Genomic DNA, 21,350 nt, shown 5'->3' with positions numbered 1-21,350 from the left:
GTCCCACGGTCATTGCAAGATCAAAGTCCGAGAGCATCCCACCAAGAAGGTGCATCAGGACGAGCATCTCCTACCTCACGGCCAGAGCTAGATGTGCTCCACCTCGAGGGTCTGAGGACCACCTCCCTGGCCCCTTCCCCTTCCTCCCAGACAGTGTCTAGACAGGATTCAGTCCCCCACTGGGCCCTCTGGGCCTGGCGGGGCCGGGGGGAGGTTGGGGAGAGGATGTCGGGGTCACTCATGGGGCGTGGGTGACAGGTGGGAATCTGGCGTGGAGCCCCAGGCACTTCCTCTGCAGGGAAGGCTTTGGGGCAGACAGGAACCACTGGGCCTGTCCCGCCTCCCTCCCAGCTGCAGCCAGGTGACAAGGGCTGGACAAGGGCTTTGTGAAGTGCGGACTTGCTGGGTCCCCAGTGGAAACCCGTCCTGGTGCCAGGGCCCTCAAAGGGGCTCACAGGTGCCTGTTTGTGAAGAAGGGTCCAGAAGGAGGGACCCAGAGCATCCAGCACACCTGGAAAGACAGGACCAGGGGTCTAGGAAAGTGCCAAAAGATGGCTGGGCAGGGCCAGAGTGAGGGCTACCCCTCTGGGGCCCCACCGGGGCTGGGGACTGCCTCGGAGCCATGGACAAAGCCCTGGGATCCCGAAAGCCCAGGGCAAATGGAACTGCAGTTTCCCTTTCTGCCACCTCCACTGCCTGTCCCCGTGGCTCCAGATGGGCTCCAGTCTCCTGGCCAGGCCTGGCCAGCGTTCACCTTCTAGTCACTTCCATCCATTCATTTCTCATGCCAGAGCAATGTCTCCACACGCAAACCTGGTCATGTCCATCTGAGAACAGCGGTCCTGCTGTCCAAGGCCCTACAGCCCAGGGAATAAGGACCATCAGGGGGCCCATCTAGCACCTGTCTTAAGTAGATGGGATCCAACCCTCGAGAGGCCCCTCCTTGCTACCTGAGCCAGCCTCAAAGCCAGAGCCGAATGTTCAAGAATTCTCTGAAGTGGGAGAATTTGTTTGAAGGGAATGCCATCTGCCTGGGGAAGGGGGCTGAGTCCTTTCTTTCCCTCCTGAGGATGGGGGAAGGTGCCCCCCCCCAGGTCTAGCCAAGTGACGGGGCCCCGAGTGACCCTCATTCAGAGAGACTGAGCAGTCTGCAAGGAGGGAGCTGGCTCTGACCCCCCCTGAGCTGCCCAAGCAGGTCACTGCGGGCAAGGCTTCCCTCTGTCCTCAGGACTTGCCAAAAGGTGGAGGCAGACGACAATGAGAGAGGGGACAGGAACAGAGGAGCTTCAGAAAAGAGGCAGGTGCAAGGAGGTCCCATGTGCTGAGGTCCCTGCAGGTCCCCAGACCCCACATTCATGCCATCAGAGGGCACTACCGGTCTACCCCCGGCGGCTAAGGTGGCTTCGTACCCATCCCGTCCAACTCCAGACCCTGGTGCCATTTTTCCCAGCCCGTGATCCCCCTGGAGCAGCCAGATGATAAGGAAGGAGACTGTGCAGGGCAGAAGCTCAGGGAGGGCCTGGGATGGACCTGCACTGGGCTATGAGACCTGGATGCAAGCAGCAGTGATCACTCGCCAGTGCTCTCTACTGAGTGGGGACAGAAACCTACCTGGTCTGCCTCTCCGGTGCCATGGCACGGGCACAGCAGACTGGACGCAGCCAGTTTGGAGGTAGTGATGGGAGGCAAGTCTGATCATTTCTTCTTGCAGCCCATCAACTACACACTGGCCCACAAACTGGCTACATACATCACGCAGCCAGCCCAGGGCTGAATTCAGTCCCAAAGCTGATTTCTTTTGGCCAGTGAATTTTTTGGATGAGCCTAATCTTTAAATCAGGGGATTCTGTACCCCCACAGCCTGGATTTCTTTATTCTTCCTTTTTAAAAAATGTTAATTTATTTAGTTTGAGAGAGAGAGAGCCTGACGCCGGGCTCGAACTAATGAACTGTGAGGTCATGACCTGGGCAAAATCAAGAGCCGGACGCTTAACTGACTGAGCCACCCAGGCGCCCCTGGATTTCTGATTTATCATAAAAGGAGGGTGGTCTGGCTACCTGGGCCCTCATCCCTGCGTGGTGGTAGGCGACTGGAGCTGAGTGGCTCCCTCGGCATCGGGCTTGTAATCTTTAATCCACCACAGACCCCAGCAACCCCCACTGCTTCCCCAAAGCTGACGCCAAGTTACCATTTATCCCCCACTCGTCCTGGTGGGTAAAGTTTCCAGCGGTTGATTCTTTTTCACACGCAGCCTTCTTCTCTCATTCCTGTTTCCCGATTGGCCCCAGGATGTTTGTATCAGTGACTCTTAATAGAAGCACAGAAGGAAGCTCAGAAGGAAGTGCTCCAAACTGTTTACATTGGTTTGTTAGGTGATAACAAGAGATGATTTTTATTTTCTTCTGTGTACTCTTCTACAGTTTCCAGATTCTCTACAACAAACGTCTACTTCTTTAAATTCAAAAGACAAATGAGATAGCAGTACTTAAAAAGAAAGGCCTCCACATCTTTAAGGCGGAGATCCAGATCAAAAGCTGCCTCCTACAGGAAGTCTTCCTGGGTCCCCAGCAAGAAACGATGGCTCTGCTAACCCCACACCTGTAGCTCTGACCCTTTAGGAGCACGTTGGGCTCTAGGCCAGGGTCACCGGGGGAAGCACGTCTCAGTCTTCTGGGGCACTGGAGCAGAAACAATTCTGCGTTGCTGTGCCCCACCGTTCTTGCCACAAGAGGGCTTCGAGAGAGGCTGAGGGCCCCTGTGAGGGATGGGCTTGGCAGTGGTGAGCAAGGGTGATGCAGCTTATAGAAAGGCCCAGATGGACAGACAGACCTGTCCCAGCCCATAATGTCTATACTCTGCCTGAGTCAAGGGCAGGCAAAAGTCCGTGCAGTAGATAGAGGTTTACGGCAGGCACCAGGCAGCTCTTGGAAACCACAACCCAAAATATAGCATTGGGCCTGGGGGCCCCCAGGGGACCCCCTGGGGCTGAGTGGAGGGCTGGAGAGGGCGGGCTGGGGAGGATGACGGAGGGCCCTGGGCTCCGAGGTAGAGGCGATGTTGCCCAGGAGGGGGCTCTCCTCCAGAGGTCTGGCTCAAAGCTCTGCCCCAACCCCACATGCCCTGAGTACCACTCTCAAGCTAAAATAACAGGACTGCCGAGCACCCTCATGGTGATCACCAGAGACAGAACAGCTATGGCACATTTCTGTCCTGGGTGGGGGCACAGGACCAAGGTTGCCACCGGGCCTCACAGGCCCGGGACCTGACCTTCGGGCCGTGAGGGCTCCCATCACCAGCCACGAGGGCCAGGCCCAGCGGCGGTGACTTAAGAACAGCCTTCGGCCCCCAGCGAGGACAGCAGCGGGACGGTCCCACTCCTGAGCCCCATGTGAGCTGGACCTGAGAGCCGAGCAGTCTGCAGGCCAATTCAGAAGGCCCAGCCTGGAGGTCTGGCTGCCAAGGGCAACCGTCCCCTCACTCTGAGGTCCCTGGGCCTTCTTCTCAAGTCTCCGGCTGACCCTGAAGTGTCCGGCCTGGCTGCGGGGGCGGCGGGCGGCGGTGAGGAGAGGCCGCAACTCGGTTTCCTCACACAGCTCCTGGAAGGTGGCTGATGGCCTAGATGCGGCTGGACGAGGTGCTGCCCGAGCTGATGGGGAGCCTGGCACTGTCCGAGCTGCTCTTCAGAGGGGAGGGCCCGCTCCGGGCCTGCAGCCTCATGGACCAGTACCAGAGGAAGATGAGGAAGCCTGTGGGCAGCAGGGGGGCACAAGGGTCAGCAGGCTGGGGGCAGCCCTGCCCTTCTCTGTCCTCCCTCCCCAGCCTACCAGCACCCATGTGATCCAGGGGAGCACCTGCTACGTGTTAGACACCGTGTGATTTCCTGGGCCCCGTCTCATGTTATTCTCACGAGATCCTTATGAGGTCAGGCCTGTTTGTTACTCTTCTGTGTCACTAATGAGGAAACTGAGGCCCAGGGAGATAAGGGGACTTGGCTGAGGCAGGAGTTAAACAGTGGTGCTCAGGTTCCAGAGCCTACGCGTTTAAGCACCTCTCGGCCAGAACAGAGGGGGGTGTGTGTGTATGTGTATGTGTCTGTGTGTCTGTCGGTCGGTCGTGGCAGGGCGGGGGATGGTAGAGGGTGCAGGTAGAAGGGACCCTGTGGCATCAGGCCCAGGCCCTTGTGACCCAGCCCCTCTGCTCCTCTCCCTTCACCACCTCCCCACTGCCCCTTCCCCCCACTAACCCTTTCACCTCACTCCCCCTCACTATTCTTTCAACACACGACCAAATTCCAGCCTCAAGACCTTTGCTCCCTCAGCCTGGCCCACTCTCCTTAGGCCGGACCGCCTCAGCCTGTGGCGTGCACACCCACTCTGGGCTTCTGTTCCAATGTAGATCTGATTCGGCACGTCCACACTGCTAGCGGGCTTCCCACAGTGTTGATGCCCACAGTGCAAGGAACACACACAGAGTAACAAGGCCCTTGATCTCTCCCTGCCTGGGCCCTTCCGTTGTCTTCAGATACCTCCTACAGAGGCCTCCCTGGCCACCCTCCCCAAAGCGGCCCCCACCCCAGCCCAGATGGTCTGCCTACCACGTCACCCACTGTTACTGCCCTAGTCTCCGAGATCCCCTCAGATGGCTGCTTGGTCCATGCAAGCAGGGGGCTGCTTGGCCCCTCGGATGATTTCTTGTCATGCTTGGTCTTTCCCACCAGAGATGAGCTCCATGGAGGGAAGGCCCTGACCCAGCCAGTTCAAGGTTTAACATAGGGCCTACACATAGTAGGTACTCAATAAAGACTTGTCAACTACGGCCAGGATGCCCCCATTTTCTGCATGGGAAGACTGAGGCCCAGAGAAGTGAACCTTTCAGGTTGGGTCAGATCTTCCCTGCCCAGTGCTCCACATACAGGCACCCTGCCCAGGCCAGGGGTGGGGTCTTCTCCGTGCCTACCTTGGAAGGAGGTGATGATGCTGAAGAAGTAGAGAACGACCAGCTGGAAGGTGCCAGAAGCAAAGGAGAAGAAAATCAGGGCCCAGGGCAGACCGAGGACCAGGCTGAGACCGAGCAGCGTCAGCACGTGGGGCCACTTCTGGGCGTGAGGGCGCAGCCGCAGGATCTGCACCACCATGGTACCCAGCATGGCAGTGTTGAACAGAAACACCAGGCTGAAGAGGCCCAGGTTGGTGACGTGGCTGACCAGGGAGTCCCGGATCCAGCACCTGCGGGCGGAGATGGGAGGGCTCAGCGCACGACGAGGCCGCACCGTGCTTCCTGGGCCATGGGTGTGCACCACGGTGATCCCCAGAGCCAGGGAGCTTCGACTGACTCAGAGGAGGGGCTTATTTTCTTTTTAATTCTTTTTAATTCGTGCCTTCATCCGCTCCAACCTATATTCCCGCTCACAAAGGAAAGAAACCAAGGTGCTGCACGAAGTCACCCGGTGAGCGATGGGCAAATCCAGGCCTGTGCTCACCCTCGCTGACCCTCCAGCCACTGCCGGACTCCAGCAGCCCTGGCACCCAGGAGTCCCCTGGTCAGCGTCGCCCAGGCCGCTCTCTGGCCTCTGCACCCCAAGGCCCCTATCCCCGCCCCCGCTGCACACAGCCACTCACATGGAAGGGTAGATGACACTCTCCGGAGTCCTGTGCACAGCCAGGATGATGGAGCCATAGTTGTTCTTGTCTACCAGTGCCACCAATGTCACCAGGAAGACGGGGAAGCCTGAGGGCAGAAGAGCATAGGGTTCCATCTCCCACCCTCCCCTGCCCTCTGGCAAGGCCTTCGGACCCTCCCCTTCCCGCCGCTCTAGTTTGGGTTTCCCACAGAGAGCCCCAGCCCTGCTTCCTCCCCACCATCCTGGGGGCCCGTGGGAGAAAGGGCCCACGCGTCCCCGCTGAGGGGCAGGACATCGCAGGGAGAGGTGGGGACACCGGGAGGGGAGGCCTCCCAGAGCCTGCACTGGGCCTTGACCTTGTCCATGGGCTGGAGATTGAGAGCTCTCCAGAAGTGGTCTCCCACCACCAAACACCTGCATCTCGACACAGAGCCAGCTCTGAAGGAATTTTATGTAAATCAATGGAGTGAACCAAACAAGGGCCAGATGAGAAACACAAGAGGAGTGGCAAACTGGGTCAGGGACATGCGGAGGTTGGCGGGCCTGTGCAACATCCACTTGTGATGTGTCCCTGGGCCCAGGCCTGACTGAGAGGTCTGGGCTATAGGTAACTTGGGTTGTCTTAGCCAAAGACAGATGCCAGAGCTATGGGGAATCTGTTACCTGAAGCTTCAGAGGATCCACAGAGAGAGCCACTTCCAGCCTGGGTGATTTAGGTGAGTGGAGGACTGGATTACAGTCCATTCACCCCCAACTGGGTGCCTTTGAGCAGTGCACAACCTGCACATCCATACCTGGTGGCTATGTCAGCAAACCCCCCTTTTAAAAGAGTGAGCAATGTGGAGAATATGTGTTTCTTGGGGCAGTGCTCACCATCTCATCTTCCTAAAGGGGACCTTAACCTGCAGCCCAGGTAAAGAACACCTGTGGGTGGGTGGGTGGGTGGGTAAAAGGAAACGGTGAGGGAGCAGTCAGAGAGGTAAGCAAAGAAGAGGAACCAGGTGCCCGGGTCTTGCCACGTAGCAGAGGCAGGTCCAGAGGGCCCACCAGCACCCTCTACCAACTTACCCCAGCCCACGATGCTCAGCTTGAGCAAGTAGCCAGGGACATAGGTGCCAAAGACCTCGACCACGAGTCGGTAGAGGTTGTAACCCTCGAGGCCCATCCAGGAGAGGCAGGCGAGCAGAGAGAAGTGCAGGAAGATGGCGCTGGCCCGGCAGCCAGCCTCGGAGCCTGCCAGGGCCACGGGCTCACTCAGCAGGAAGCTCACATCCAGCAGGAAGACAGCCAGCAGCAGGTTCATGTGCACCTTGATGGTGTAATCCCGAGTCTTCCTCCTGCGCAGGGGAGGGGGTGGGGGCAGGTCACCCTGGTGGCCAGCTTGGGAAGGTCGGGGCAGCCTTCCCAGGGCACACACATTCGCACCCTATCTTATTCCTATGGCTGCAGCTAGGTCGTCCCCACTTGTCCCCGTGCACCTACCGTGTGCCCAGCAGCCACAGACTGAGGCACCGTGTGCACCTGTAACAGCAGATTTAGCCAGACAGAGCCAGTGAGACAAATCCAGCCATGACAGTCAACCAGAGGCTCCCAAAGTTGGAGGGAAAAGACTTTGCATTTGCTGCTGTGTTTGGAGAATCCGTGCCACCCATGTTCTGTGTCCACCTGTCTGTCTGCACGACCATGCGTCTGTGAGGCTGTGAATGTATGTGCGTGTGTGTGTGTGTGTGTGTGTGTGCATGTCTGCCTGTCTGTCTTCAGGTTTGCAAATGTGTGTGTGCACAGTCCAGCCCCGCTCTGATGATCCAGGGCACTGTCGGCCTTTCCTCCCCGGGTCCCCACGCCCCCAACTGCGCTCTGCCTGGCACCATCCACCACGTGTTCCAGTGAGCACAACAGAACAGCCTCGCCCACCCACCCTAACTCCAGGTACCACCTTGGGCCGGTCCCTTGCCCCTCACCCTCAGTTTGCCCATCTATGAAATGGGGGGATGGCCACTTCGCAGGGTAAAGCGTCTGGCACAGATAAAATGCTCAGTCCCTGAGGTTTCCTGTCCTTGTCCTTGGGCACTTTTGTGACTGATGAGTAGCTGCCGGAAGGCTTGTGGCCCTGCCCCCTCCCCTCCCCTGAGCCTGCCAGTTGTCCCTTGTCACCCACCGCGTGCACAGCTGTGGGCTCACGTATGCACACGCATGCACACAGCTCACCCTCCTCTCCTCCCAGTCGAGAACACCCACAGGGTTTAGAGTGTCTGCCCTCTGCCCAAACGGGCCCAGGCCCTGACTGCAGGTGGACCTCAAATTAGGCCAACCCTGGCACTGACGGTCCAGACCCGTCCACCCTGCCGGTCCGAGGATGGGCGAAGGCACTCTCCACCAAACGCTTCCCATGGGGCACCTTCTGCCTCAAGGCACCCAAGTGATGGCCGTGGACTCACAGAAGCCTCCATTGGGGGATGGGAGAGGCTTTGTCAAACTCGAATGCCTGTGGGGGTTCTGCAGAATCAGATACCTGGGCCCAGCCTGCCTGGGTTTAAGGCCGCCTCTGCCACTTCCTTGCTGTGTGACCGCAGGCAAGTCATCACTTACCCTCTCTGAGCTCTCTTTCATAAGGCCCTTGTGAGACTGAAGCAATTTTGTGCTCGTAAAGCACTCAGAACAGTGTGTAGCCCGTGGGAAGCTCACCATCATATTATCATGTGCCTCCAGCAGTGACACATCTGATTATTCAAAGGCAGAAATCGAGAGTTTTACGTCACCCCTCTCGATTTTCGATGCTGGGAGACAATGAAGATCGTAAGTGCTAGGTCGTCCCAACACCACAGATCTGAGCAGGACGTACAGCCCCCGGGGCCAGCTGACCGCGCCTCCCAGGGCTCCTGCGACCACAGGCACATTTTGCGGGGGGGTCAAGCCAGTCCTCAGGGTGGGCCTCGGGGGTGGTGGGGTCCCGGAATGAAGGTTCTCCTCCCTCCCTGTTTCCCACCCCTGCCAGGCCTTACCTGGAGCAGAGGTAGGCGGCGATGGTGAGGACGCAGGCCAGAGCGGAGATGACACAGCCCACATAGGAGAGGAGGGTCAGGTAGTGCTTGTGTATGGCATCGACCTCCACGGAGGCGACCTGGGTCCACGACACGGGCCAGGGCTGGCCTCAGCATCCCCAACTCGACACTGAGGGTTTGCCCCGGGGGGAGGGGTGGGCCTCAGGCGTCTATGAACCACCGCCACCCCAACCTGAGCAGAGCGTGGCCCCGTGAGTGCGTTATTCAGACGGGGGGCGGGGGGTGGGGGTGGCGGTAGGGGTCTGTACTTTTCGTTCACCACGTCCTCACGACGGTCAAGAACCCTCCACTAGGGGATCCCTTCTCCGGCCTGGCACTCCTTGTTTTTCTACAACCTTCGTCACCGGAGTGAGCCTCCCATGAGAGACTGGGCACCCCACACCCGGGAGAGCTGGAAGCCCACTCCGATCCCACAGAAGCTGGGTCCCAAGCTTCTGGGAGGGTGAACCTAGGACTCAAAGCTTCTGTGCCCTCGGGAACCCTGAAGTCCGCTGTGAGGGCCTCCACAATGGGCCTCAGTATCCCCTTGAGGGCTCATGGAAATGTACTCATGGCCCTGCCCCAGCCTGTGGAATTAGGATTCTCAGTTAGGGCCAGGGCTCTGCATTTTTATCATGCACCAACATTTGGGAATAAAGAGCAGCTTTTTTACTAACTAGCTGTGTGACCTTGGGTGAATCGCTTAACCTCTCCGAACTTAGGTTTCCTTATCTACGTAATGGGACGGCGGCAGGAGGCACCTCGGGGGTTGGTGTGAGGAATGAACAACACGTATGTGCAAAGTGGCTGGCATCCAGCCCGTGGTATGGCTGCGGGGCAGGAGCACTGCTCACCATCAGCACCGCAAAGTAGGTCAGGTGGTTGCAGAGGCAGGACGTCTGCGTCTCTCTCCTGATGGTCTCACACCCTGCGTCACTCCAGCTCCCCGGGCTGCTCACTGAGGAGGGGTTCCGTGGGGCTCTCATCAAGCCCCGTCCTTTAGGACCCCACTGGACACCCCCGAAACGCACGATCGCATGACTGCTCCAAGCCTTTGCAAACATCCACTCTGCCGTCATTCCTTCTTCAAAGCTCACCTTTCTCCGGGAAGCCCTCCCTGATTAACCCCATCTTCCCCACCCTCCGAGACCCCCTTTCTCCTCCACATGCCTGCCCAGTTCAGGGACCCCTCCACACTCACATGTCAGGTCTTCAACCCAGAATACACATTGGAGAGTCACGTTCTTCTGCCGGGACAAGAAAGGAAGAGTGGACCCCATCACAGACTTCTCCTTTCTGGGCCAGGCTGAGGAAGTCAGCGTCAGGCCACCACCCCGTTTGCACCTGACTGTCTGGTGCCCTCAGCCAGCGGGTCATTTTGTTAAAGGTGAGTGATTCAGAAGGCAGGGCAGAAAAGGAAGGACCCTCGTGTCCTTGGTTGGTTTGCTCCCACTCACCGGCTGTGGCTGATGCTGGAAGGTGAGCGTCACAGGCTCCGAGAGGTTGGCTACTTTGGTGTTCTGCACAACGATACCCAAGACCTTCTCACCCAAGACTTGGCTAGAATTCTTGTCCTAGATATATGGGATGGGGGAAGAAAGTGGGGGGGGGGGGGGGGTGGTGGTGAGGCCTGAAGGCTGAGAAGAAAGGCCAAGGAATTTCCTGGTTTCTCTAGACTCCCACACGCTGCTCCGACATGCGGAGGCCCCTCTGTAAACAATTCCTGCACGTGTAGTCATTTACACTGTAGTGAAAACAACATAATTTAGCCTTCTCCGGGGGAGATTTGCACGTCATGGTCCATTTTCTGACTTTACAAGGAAAGGCTCTGACTTGCGGAGGACGGGGCCTGGCTCCACGCCTGCCTTCCACCTCCCCACCAGACAGAGACCGCTTTTCCCCAGGGGAGGGCACGAGGATGTGGGCCCCGTACCTGGAACAGGGCTTGACTGCTGAAGTCCACCAGAAGCAGCCTCTTTTCAGCCTCCCCCCTCCGGCCTTTGGTCTTCTGGAAGAGCACGCGGGGCAGCAGCACCGAGTACTCCCGGATCTCGCTCTGTGCCTCCTGTGGACCAGAGTCCCTGCGGGGCTCAGCCGGCGGTGGGCTCCTAGGTCTCCTGGACACGCACCCCCAACACCTCCCTGGATGCTGCCACCTCCAAGCCCACCTCCTTCAGGAAGCCCTCCTGTCCTTGGCTCCAGCGCCAGCTGGGGAGCCTCGTGGTTAGAGCCCAGGGCTCCAGGGGGATTCACGCAGTGTCGTGCTGTCTGGGCCTCAGACGCCAGTGCTGCAGACGGCACCCCAGGTGGCAGGATGTGAGGACTCCCAGCTCCCAGCCCCTCAAGGGGCAGCCTTGAGACTGAGGCGCACCCACAGGCACGTTGGGACTGGTCTTCTGTTTACACGGGGGTGCCATAGGAGCCTCTGATGCCGGTCCCCCCCACCTCTGTCCCCACCCCTGGGGAGGGTCCTCTGCCATGGGGTAGCCACTGACAGGGTATTCCCTGGGCCGGAGACCTTCCTTGTCAGCACACATCTGGCTCCCAGAGTGCTCACGCCTCCACATCTGTTTCCTGCCCCGGCCAGCCTGGCCCCTGCCTCCTGACCTCAAGCCTGGAGTGGATGTGCAGGTCCTGGAGGCTGGCTGTGGGCTGGAGCTTCCACACCGTGGCGTTGACCAGGTCCTCCTCGAAGGACAGGGTGTCCCCCGTGAACCTCACGGAGGTCAGCTTCGACTCCAGGGTCTGCAGCTGCCTAGCAGGGGGGAGAAGGGGTGGAGAGGTTGATCAAGGCGGGTAGGGAGACGGAGCAAGAAGGGGAGACGAGGCAGAGGCAGGCAGAGGGTGGGGGGTGGGAGGGAGAGAAAACAGCCCTCTGGTGCTGGCGCAGGAGAGAGTAACCTGCGGGACGGGGGGTGGGGGGGCAGGAGTGGGGTGAGAGGAAGCTGGATCATCAGAGCAAACAGGAAAGGGGAGGCTATCCTGAGCACCAGGTTCCGGGCCCAGCTCTGCCTGGACTGACCTCCTCTTGGCCATGGAGGAGCCCTGCCCATCTCTGGGCCTCAGTCTGCCAAGCTCTCAAACGGGCCCATCAGGTCTACTTTCTTGGCGGGGAAGAGGGCTTGGGTGGCCGTCCTGGGATGACTCAGTGTGATAGTTTTGACAAAGGCTTGGCCTGAGGGCTGTATTTCCATTCCTCCGGGAGGAGGTGGAAAGATAAAGGGAATGTTCCAGCCCCAGGAGAGGCTTCCTCCATCCTGTCTCCTGCTCCAGGTCACCGTCTGCCCACCTCCGGGTCTGGGGGCCACGCTTACTGGCTGGCAGGGGTGGACGAGGGCCTCCTCGAGGTCTTTCCGGGGTGCTTCAGAAGCTGGCTGAGCAGCTCAAGGTCTCTTTTCAGCTCACATATGTCCACCGAGGCATTGTGGGAGGCTTTCTGGGGGGGATCTGGAGCAGAGGACAGACAGACAGGCCTGAGGCTAGTGAAGGAGGTGCCACACCGCCATACTCCCATTTAACCCTCACATGACTCTGAAGGCCTCCAACCCCAGTTCTACGGAGGACGAATCTGAGGCTCCAAGACGTGGGGTGGAGTCCCCCAAGGTCACCCAGAAGCCAGCCAGATGGGGGCTCTGCCACATGGAGCCTTCCCGCAACTCCAGCCCCAGCAGGGTAGGCTGGGACACAGCTACCCAGGTGTCCTTCTGCCTACACACCTGGGCCGAGAGGGCCCATCCCAGGAGGGTTCCTGGGGTGGGGGTGGGGGTGGGGGGGGGCGGGGGGCTTGTGTGGCCTCTAGCTCCTGACACCCGGTCCTGTCTTTCCGTTCTCTCTGCTCCCACCCTGGTCAAGCCTCATCTTCCTTCGCCTGGACCTTCCCTGCAGCCTCTGGATGGGACTTTGCTCCTCTACCTTCACCCCCTACCTTCCCACAAACCTCCTGAAGCACATCTTGGATCACACCCCTCCCCTCCTCAGACACCTTCAATGGCTCCCCAGTGCCCAGGAACAAAGCTAAGCTCTGCGGCCCAGGCCACTGCCCAGACTCCAGGCCTTTGCGCAATTCCTTCTGCCTGGAGGTCGCCTTACCGTGGAAGGAGAAGGTGAAGCCAGCAGCACTGGGCAGGCTGGTATTCTGGGGGCTCCACCAGGAGCTGACAGAGGTGGCGAGCAGTGGGGGACCCTGGGCCAGGCTCTCCTTCTGGTGCCGGAAGCACAGGAGTCTAGAGGCTTGGTCACTCAGCAAGAAGTCGTTCTTGCCATAGCGAAGATGAAATTTCCCAGCATGGCGGTTCCAGTAGAGGCAGAAGTGGTAGAGGCCCCTGGGGTCGGGGAAGAATCGGGAGGTCGGGAGGGCTCCCGCAAAGGGGGCGTAGATTGTGAGGGCTTCCTCGGAGTTCTTGATGGAGATGTGCAGGTCTGTTGTCTGCCTATAATGGAGGCTGCTCTTCTCTGTCTGATTCCTCTGGCCACAGAAACGGAAGTCTTCACGGGGGCTCCTGCCACGGGCACCTGAGGAGGGAAAGACTATAGACGGGACTCTCCGGCAGGGAGCAGCCAGGGGCAGAAGAGGGGGGCAGGCCTTGGGCCCAGAATACAGGATCCCGGTGCCTGGGACTCACACATGTTCCATGGGCCTATACCTCCAAGGTCTACAAAAATGTGAATGTGCCCTGCTCACAAATGATGAAAAGAACTAAAAAGTAACGATAATTTCAAAGGCGAAAACAATTTTTTAATGTTAATTTATTTATTTTGTGAGAGAGCACAAGCAGGAGGAGGGGCAGAGAGAGATGGAGAGGGAGAAGATCCCATGAGGGTTCTGAGCTGTCAGCACAGAGCCTGACATGAGGCTCAAATTCACAAACTGTGAGATCATGACCTGAGCTGAAGTCAAGAGTCAGACCTTAACCAACTGAGCCACCCGGGTGTCCCAAAGGCAAAAAAAAAAAAAAAAAAAAAAAAAAAAAAGGCAATAAAATACTTCCTGAGGCCATGCCTACCATAGACAGTTGTGCAGGCTGTGCACTGCACAAGGATGTTCTGGCTGCAGAAGGGAGTGGGGCCAAAACCCAATCCGTGTTCCCCATCCCAAACTGTGCACTGTGGGGCTGCATCTGCCAGAAAGAAGGGGTCCCTTTTTCTGCAAGATACCGTCCACTTGCTAAACTGTGTCTAAAGTCCCGTGCCTGCCCAAAGGGGTTCGTGGATATGCTGGCAGCTGTCCCAGACATGGGGGCATTTTAAGGTAAATCACAACGGTCCCACAGCGTCTCCAAGATAGCCTACCTTGAACCAGGAAGAGCAGACCCAGCAGGAGCAGTGCCGTCTGCAGTAGCGCTTGGGTGGCCATCTTCCTCCCCAAAGTCACCCTGAGAAGTCACCGCCTGAAAGAGGCCAGGAGTGTTAGCCGGGGCCAGCCCCGCAAGGTGGTTGGGCCGGCCCTGCAGAGGGGGAAGCCGGTGGAGCTTGGGTGGGTGTGGGATGTGAGGTGGGGAAGCAAGCGTGGATACGGCCCGTGGACCTCGCCAGAGCTGTCAGAAGCTGAGCTTCAAGGGGCGGCGGCTGTCCGGAGCCCGGCTGAGTTCAAGTCCTGGCTCCTCCCCTCACTTGCTGCGCGACCCTGTGTAAGTCACAGAAAATGGGGCCAATAGGACTTCCCTGCAGACCCAGCAGCGATGGGTAATCTTGGCCAGAATCCGGTGGGAAAGGCTTCCCAGGACCACCTGGAACCACCCCCACCACCCTGCGCCTCCAGGCCTGGGGGAGATGCGGGAGAAAGGGGGCCCTCCGGCTTCTCCTCCGGGAACCTCACCATCATCATCCCCAAGACCCAGTTCAGAGGACACCTCCTTCAGGAAGCCTTCTTCACCTCCCTCTACAGTCAGTCCTGGCCTCCTTTGCGTCCCACTACTGGCCAGGGCCTCCTCTGCCTCCAGGCAGCCAGGATGGTGTACCCCCTCCTCCGCTAGCGAGGGAGCCCCTGGTCCATCTCTACCGACAGGGCCGAGCGCGCTGAGCTTGTGGGACAAAGGCCGGGCGGTTGGAGGGGTGAGGTTTGAAATGGAGTGAAGCATCAGTGCACCCACAGCGCCCTCTGCAGGGAACAGAGGAAAAGGGTGCTTCCTGTCATGACCACCGGGGGGAGCCGGGTGCCAGCCCCCCCCAGCACCCCCCCCCCCCCCCCCCTGGAGAGGGCGCTGGGGGTGCACTGGACAAGGACACGCTGACAGTACGGCCCAGCTCCCCCCCCAGCTCCACCCCAGCGTGGAGTGGGCCCTCGGAATCCCCAGGATCTCTATTGGCCGAGAGCCAATCTGCCAGCCTGTGCTCTCCCGCGGCACCTCTGTGCCTGTATTAATCCTCGCTTCAAGCCCGTGGAGTGGACCCCGTTCTTGGCCCATTTCACAGACAGGGAATCTGAAGCCCAAGGGGTTAAACGACCTGGCCAAGATTACCCAGAGGCCAGGGCTTTCCTCACCCGGTCGGGACTGTGGGGCCTGGCAGGGAACCTGCACGCCTGGCACTGAGAGAGATGCCAGGCGGCTTGGTGCTCACCACTGCCAGCCGGCCCTGTGACTGAGCTGGGAGCTGACAGGCACAGACAGGCATCTTCATTGTGTGGCTGCAGATACAATCATCCGTCACAAGCCAGACAAAGGGAAGCCTAGAAAACTGGGTGCACCCAAGGAGTCTAAGTTCAGGAGAAGCCAAGGGGGGCTTCCAGGATGAGGTGGCTTTCAGACAGAATATTTGAGGGTAGCATTCGAGGGACAGGTGGCCCCGGCAGGAGCTCATTGTCTCCTTCCTTGAACCCCTGGCCCCCTGAAACTAGAGCCAGGCTCCTATGTCCCACCATGCATAAGGGAACCCCAATTTTTTAGACCTTGTCAGTTCAGACCGTGTCATCATCTTGCCTCAGTGGCATCACAGGACCCCTCAGAAGAAGCATATGAGGGGCTCCTGGGTGGCTCAGTTGGTTCAGCGTCTGACTCTTGACTTGGCTCAGGTCAAGATCTCATAGTTCGAGCCCCGCGTAGGGCTCTGTGCTGACAGCGCAGAGCCTGCTTGGGATTCTCTCTCCCTCTCTCTGCCCTTTCCCGGCTTGTGGCAGGCGTGCGCCCTCTCTCAAAATAAATAAACTTTTTAAAAACAATGTTCTTTTTAACACATATGAAAGCGTTTTAGGGAAAGGCCACTGCTACCCACGTTGTGATTTTTTAGATTTCACCTTGTGTTCTCTCTGAGCATTTTGCCTCCTTTCGAAACTGCCTCCTGTCACCTCAGGCCCGCAGGAGGAAACCCAGCATCCGGAGACAGCAGCATGTCCGGACCCCTTTCTTTTCTGCCAGTCTCTGTTGCTGTCTACCTCTGATCCCTGATCCAAACGTCACCTCCTCCAGGCAGCCCCCCTCACAGTGGCCACGGCTCTATACTTGTGAACTCGTAGCTGACGGATCACTTGCGAATTTGGTCCAAATCTCCATGTTATGGTATTCGGATTCAAGGCCCAGAGAGGGCTAATGGCTTCCTGACATGACCCAGCAAGCAAGGATGGGGCTCGCCAAAATCCATGTCTCTCTTTGGCCGGCTGACTGTTCAGAGTGAGCTCCCACTACTGGTAGACGAGGGCCCAGGACAGCGCAGAATCATCCACATTGCATCAACCCTCCCAGATTGAGCTTCAAGAGCAAAAAGGCCAAGACGAAGAAGAGAACTTCTAGTCACTGGAGGGGCATGAGCGAGGCGGCACCCCCACGAGTACCATGGAAGGGACTCACACACAGATACAGGCCCAGCTGCACGACCCTGACACTTCCAGGCTCGTCTCCACTCCATCTTAGCCGTTTCAACAGCCAGTCCAAAATGGACAACGTCGTCCCCACGGACATTTTGGGGATTTGAGTGGGAGGGTCTGCCTGGCTTCCTTTAACCCACTCTCAGGCAGTGGAGAGGACTCTGGAGCCAGACTGTCTGCGTTCGACTTCCAGTTTTCCTGCTCACTTGCTGTGTGTCCTCGGGCTACTTACTCTCCCTCTCTGGGCCTCCTGCAAATGAACTGATGCTTGTAAAGGACTTAGAACAGGACCCTGCATGTGGTAGGCGCCATGGGTGTCAGGTAAATAACTGTGTGCTTTCTGACCAGCTAATGCCTGACCCTAAGTCAACCCCCGGCCTTCCTCCCACCCCTCCCTCCCTCCATGCCCCCTGCCTTGTGGCCCTGGCCAGCTCAGCCTCCAGAGCACCTTGACAGGAAATTCTTAGAGCATGAAACTTCCCATCCGGGAGTGCAATGGGGAGACTGAAACCCCACCCTTGTAGCCTGGACCCGAGGCTGTTCACAGAACAGAAGATAGGAGATAGGAGAGTGGGACTGGGGACAATGAGAAGATTCCAGCCCCTACCTGGAAGGGGGAGGGCACTGCCCAGCTTGTTCACTTAGCACCTTCCCATCCCCACTTCACGCAACAGAGAACCCCGCCCGCTGCCCATCTCATCACACCCTCCTCCCTCGCTCCCCCCACTGCCCATGGGCAGGGGGGCTCCCCACCGTCTGCCCCCTGTACACACACCCGCCACCCCACGCAGCCCACATCAGCATCCTCGATGGGGGCCACACTCTCCCAGCACCTCCCGTGGGGCTGCAGAATGCCCTAGTCACCACCCTGGGTGCCCCCCACTTGGCTCAGCCCGGAGGGAGGGATCCTGTGCTTTGGAGGCTGAACCCCAGACCCAGCAACCAGCGGCCCCTACGTGGACCTCTACACAGACCATGTGGACAGAACCTCGTCCCTGGCCTTGGGACCTGTGGACCGGCAGAGCGGGACCGAGTTTGGCCAGCAAGTACTCCTCAAACCAACCATTGGCCCACAGGCAAGACCCTCGTGAAACCTCACGCAGCACTGGGCCAGGACTGGGGAGCCGAGGGGGGCTATCCCAGCAGCAGCACCACGCCGATCTCTGCGGTGGGGTCACCTGCGCTGTCACGTGAAATCCCCAGAGCCGCTGTGTCAGATTGGTCCTACCGTTTGGCCATTCTGCAGACCAGGAAACTGAGGCTAGGGAAGGGCCGTCCGATCCAAGGTCACTCCAGGTGGAGTCAAGATACAGGCCTGGGTCTTGCTCTGGAGGGCTCCTCGCAGAAGTGGTACGGGCAGAGGTCCTAGAGATACGTGCTCCCCTGGCTTTGGGAGATTCCCCCCCCCACTTCAAAAAAGGAGAGAAAAATGAGAGGGGTGGCCAAGACCACCGGCAGTGCAGACAATTCCAGCCTGGGAGAGGGGGTTTGGGGGCCAAACCTCAGGAGAGACCTCCCCCCCCTCTGGAGCAGCTGCCCTTGACTTCAGGCCTTCCGTAAACACACGCAGAGAACAGAACGATCCAGCCCAGCTTAACACAATGGGTTAGCATCACAGGGTCCCCAAGGTCCCCAAGGACACTAGTGGAGGGTGGCCACGGCTTGTCTAAGTTGACACTTCCCCCACCGCCGGGCCCTGCTGGCCCCAAGAGAAGAGGCCTGGCTCCAGCTCAGGCCCAGCCCTGCCCATCCTCATGATGCAGGAGGGGGCAGTGGGCAGGGGACCCATGGCTCACTTTCTCCCCCCCGGGGCCTGAGTCACTTCCTCTGCCATCCGTGTAGAACCACGAGTCACCGCTGGCCCAGTCCAGGCTCCTGGAAAACCCATTTCCTCGGAGGATGGAGGTGGAAGCTGAGTGGACAGGACCTGATCGGGCTTGGGGTTAACCCTTCCTGGGCAGGCACCTCTCCAACATATCCGGCTGGGCTGATGCCCAGACCTGCTCCCCCACTGCTTTCCTCCTTCCCGTCACACACCCTGATGACCGCAAACACCTCGGTGCCACCTCCAGACTGACCCTTTACCAGGAATGCCTGCCCCATCCCTAGGACGACCCAACCCACCTACTGGGACTCAGTTAAGACACACCCTCCCCATGAAGTGTTCCCCAACCGCCCAGTCCCGATCAGAATTAACTATGTGTTCCTGGGGGGAGGGGGAGCCCTCCATTCTATATGGTCCCCACTGCCACAAGACTTCATTCCAGAGGTGCCCAGACTCGCCCCAGGACCAGAATCATGCCAGGGAGTTCACTAAAATGCATTTCGCACGCCCCGCACTCTGAGGATCAGAGGCAGCAGGTCCGGGGTGGGAGTGGGGAGTCTGGCTTTAACAGGCATCCCATGGATTGAGACTCCGAGGGCTTGGAATCATGGGTGACAAGCCTGGGCTAACGGTAACCGTGTTTTACAGAGAAAGTCAGAGACAGCAGGGGCCCAGCCCCAGATCACTCAGCCGCTGAATGGCAATGGCTGGGCTGGGGGCAAGGACGTGTCGTGTTCCTCTGCGGTTCACCTGGCTAAAGTTTAGCAGGGTGCCAGGAACCTGGAAGGGGCCTCCCAAAGGACAGAAGGGAGCAGGAGGGCATGGGTGGAAGGGGAGCACTGGAGTGGGTTTTCGGGCGTGAGCCCCATCTGGCCCTCCTTGGGGGTGGGACAGGAGGGAGAGGACCCAGCTCGGCTTTCCAGCTCCAGCCTGGATCCTTAGATGCTCTCCAGTAGGTGGGGGGCAGCATGGTGCTTCGGGCTACCCCCCTGAGCCCCGTGCAGGGGGCTTAGGAAAGAAGGATTTGACCCAGGACAGGGAAAAGGAGAGGGTGGGCGAGCATGAAACCTTGCGAGTGTAAGCATGCATGCGAATGCGAATGCGTGTGCACACACGCGAGTGCAAGTGTGCAGAGCAGCAAGGACAAAGCCGAAGACGGCTGGGAGTGGGGGTGGCTGGGAGTGGGGGCAGGTCAGCTCTGTGGGGGAGGAACAGAGGGCTGCTCAGACCTCAAAGGGCAGCCGGGAAGGCAGTTAGAACAGAACAGAGAGCAGACGCCTGCAGGTGTTTCCTCTGTGAGGGGTGGGCTGGGGGGGGGGGCTGAAGACCCTCCACTGGTGCTTTCCAAATTACTTGATTAAAGTAAATCTTACTGGGGCACCAGGGTGGCTCAGTTAAGCATCCAACTTCGCCTCGGGCCATCATGACCTCGTGGTTCGAGGGTTCGAGCCCCATGCTGGGCTCTGTGCTGACAGCTCGGAGCCTGGAGCCCGCTTCGGATTCTGTGTCTCCCTGTCTCTCTGCCGCTCCCCCCACCTCTCATAAATAAACATTTTAAAAAAATCATTAAAAAGTAAATCTCACTTAGAAACACCATGTATCCAACAAATCAAAGAGCGAGTCCCCGGAGTCCTGAGTGGGACCCAGGGCCACAGCCCCCTCCTCGTCCAGCCCTCCACACTCTGCCGGGGCTCACTGTCTCCTCCCTCTGCTCCCGTTCCCCAACTGGGAACTGGGAACAGGCAGCTGTGCTCAAGTTAGGGGACCACCTAGGCCGGAGGATCACCCTGGAAGGGTGTTCTGGGATGGCTGGGGGAAACAGTGACTTCAGGTGTCAGGAATTCTTCTACAATAAAAGAGAGTAAAAATGAAGCTAGCTGCTGGCTGCCAGGGGCTGGCAGACGCCAAGGCTGTGCCCATTCACTGCCCCACTCACCGCCTGGGGTGAATCGGGCTTTCTTGCACCAGACCTGCCGGAGGGCCGACCCTGCCCGCACAGCCCCACAGCCCCACCTCCCCGCGGCTTCTGGTCCAGCCAAGCCCTTAGGCAACGACTCCCTCCGCGTGCCCAGATGGGCCCTGGCCCTGCGGGGAGACCGAGGAAGGGGAGAAGCAGAGAGTTCCTTGCAAGGGGGGAAGGAAAGGGTCTGTCCACGTAGAAGGACACTGAGTCCTCCCCAAGAGCCAGTTACCAAAGCCACACACCCTGCAGCCTGTCAGCAGAACACTCACTCAAGAGGCCTCAGGGGGTCCAACAGAGAGTTGCCACTCGACCAGAGGCGAGCCCAGGCTTGGGGGTTCCCTCCTCCGAGCCTTTCCACACACCAGTCCTCCTCCCTGATGGCAGCCTTGAGATGTATCTCATGCCCTGGGCCTCGGGCCTCTACTCCCTTTCCCCACTGCCCCCGCACTCTGGCCCCACGCCACGTGGCGGGTGGGGTTGAACAGGGTCTGTCTGGCACAGGGGGAGGAACCCCGGAATCCAAGGACAGGGAGGACGGCGGCTCCATTTGGCAAGTGCTCAATTTGTGCTGGCATCGTGCAAAGCATTGCGCAAATTATCACTCAGCCCCCAGCATAAGTCTGTGAGGCAAGTGCTATCATTACCCCCACTTTTTTAATGTTTCTTTAATTTTGAGAGAGAGAGAGAGAGAGCGCACGAGAGTGGGGAGGGGCAGAGAGTGGCGGACAGAGGATGCCAAGCAGACCCTGTACTGACAGCAGTGAGCCCGATGTGGGGCTCAGACCCACAAACCGCAAGATCATGACCTGAGCCAAAGTCAGATGCTTAACCGACGGAGCCCCCCAGTCTCCCCATTACCCCCACTTTAAAGATAATGAAAGTGACGTTCAAAGAGGTTAGGTGATGCCTAAGATCACGTAGCAAGTAAGCAGCCAAGCCAGGTCTCAAACCTAAGGCCTCCCAACCTCAAAGCCATGCTTTTTGTCATTGTGGTCTCCAGAGTCCTATCCCTTCGAGGAGACTGTTTCCCCATCTTTACCAAGCAGTAACTTGCCAGAGTACTTTCTAAGAAGTGCTAGTTCCCAGTTAGAGAAATGCTGAA

At 58.7% G+C, this 21,350-nt stretch overlaps 1 protein-coding gene across 8 annotated transcripts in view; it reads right to left on the bottom strand.

Annotated features, from left to right (window-relative positions):
• Window positions 1–2,359: 2,359 nt before the first annotated feature.
• Window positions 2,360–21,350, bottom strand: part of ADGRG1 (adhesion G protein-coupled receptor G1) — a 39,322-nt gene continuing 20,331 nt past the window's right edge. For 6 of the 8 annotated variants that reach the window (XM_040498125.1, XM_040498124.1, XM_040498128.1 and 3 more), the window contains exons 2-14: window positions 13,952–14,049; window positions 12,752–13,189; window positions 11,977–12,109; window positions 11,270–11,417; window positions 10,596–10,727; window positions 10,120–10,236; window positions 9,864–9,909; window positions 9,517–9,620; window positions 8,624–8,742; window positions 6,690–6,958; window positions 5,620–5,728; window positions 4,958–5,226; window positions 2,360–3,747 (exon numbers count right to left, since the gene is read on the bottom strand). In XM_040498125.1, the coding sequence (XP_040354059.1) occupies window positions 3,617–3,747; window positions 4,958–5,226; window positions 5,620–5,728; window positions 6,690–6,958; window positions 8,624–8,742; window positions 9,517–9,620; window positions 9,864–9,909; window positions 10,120–10,236; window positions 10,596–10,727; window positions 11,270–11,417; window positions 11,977–12,109; window positions 12,752–13,189; window positions 13,952–14,015 (2,079 nt within the window). In that variant the 5' untranslated portion in view covers window positions 14,016–14,049 and the 3' untranslated portion in view covers window positions 2,360–3,616. The remainder of the gene's footprint in view (window positions 3,748–4,957; window positions 5,227–5,619; window positions 5,729–6,689; window positions 6,959–8,623; window positions 8,743–9,516; window positions 9,621–9,863; window positions 9,910–10,119; window positions 10,237–10,595; window positions 10,728–11,269; window positions 11,418–11,976; window positions 12,110–12,751; window positions 13,190–13,951; window positions 14,050–21,350) is intronic. The other 2 variants (XM_040498130.1, XM_040498131.1) reach the window with 1 other exon arrangement.

Source organism: Herpailurus yagouaroundi, unplaced genomic scaffold, assembly GCF_014898765.1.
Source record: "Herpailurus yagouaroundi ecotype Mexico unplaced genomic scaffold, PumYag 190, whole genome shotgun sequence".
Taxonomy (NCBI): Eukaryota; Metazoa; Chordata; class Mammalia; order Carnivora; family Felidae; genus Herpailurus; species Herpailurus yagouaroundi.
The sequence above is the reverse complement of the archived record's forward strand: the minus strand, read 5'-3'. Positions and strand labels throughout refer to the sequence as shown.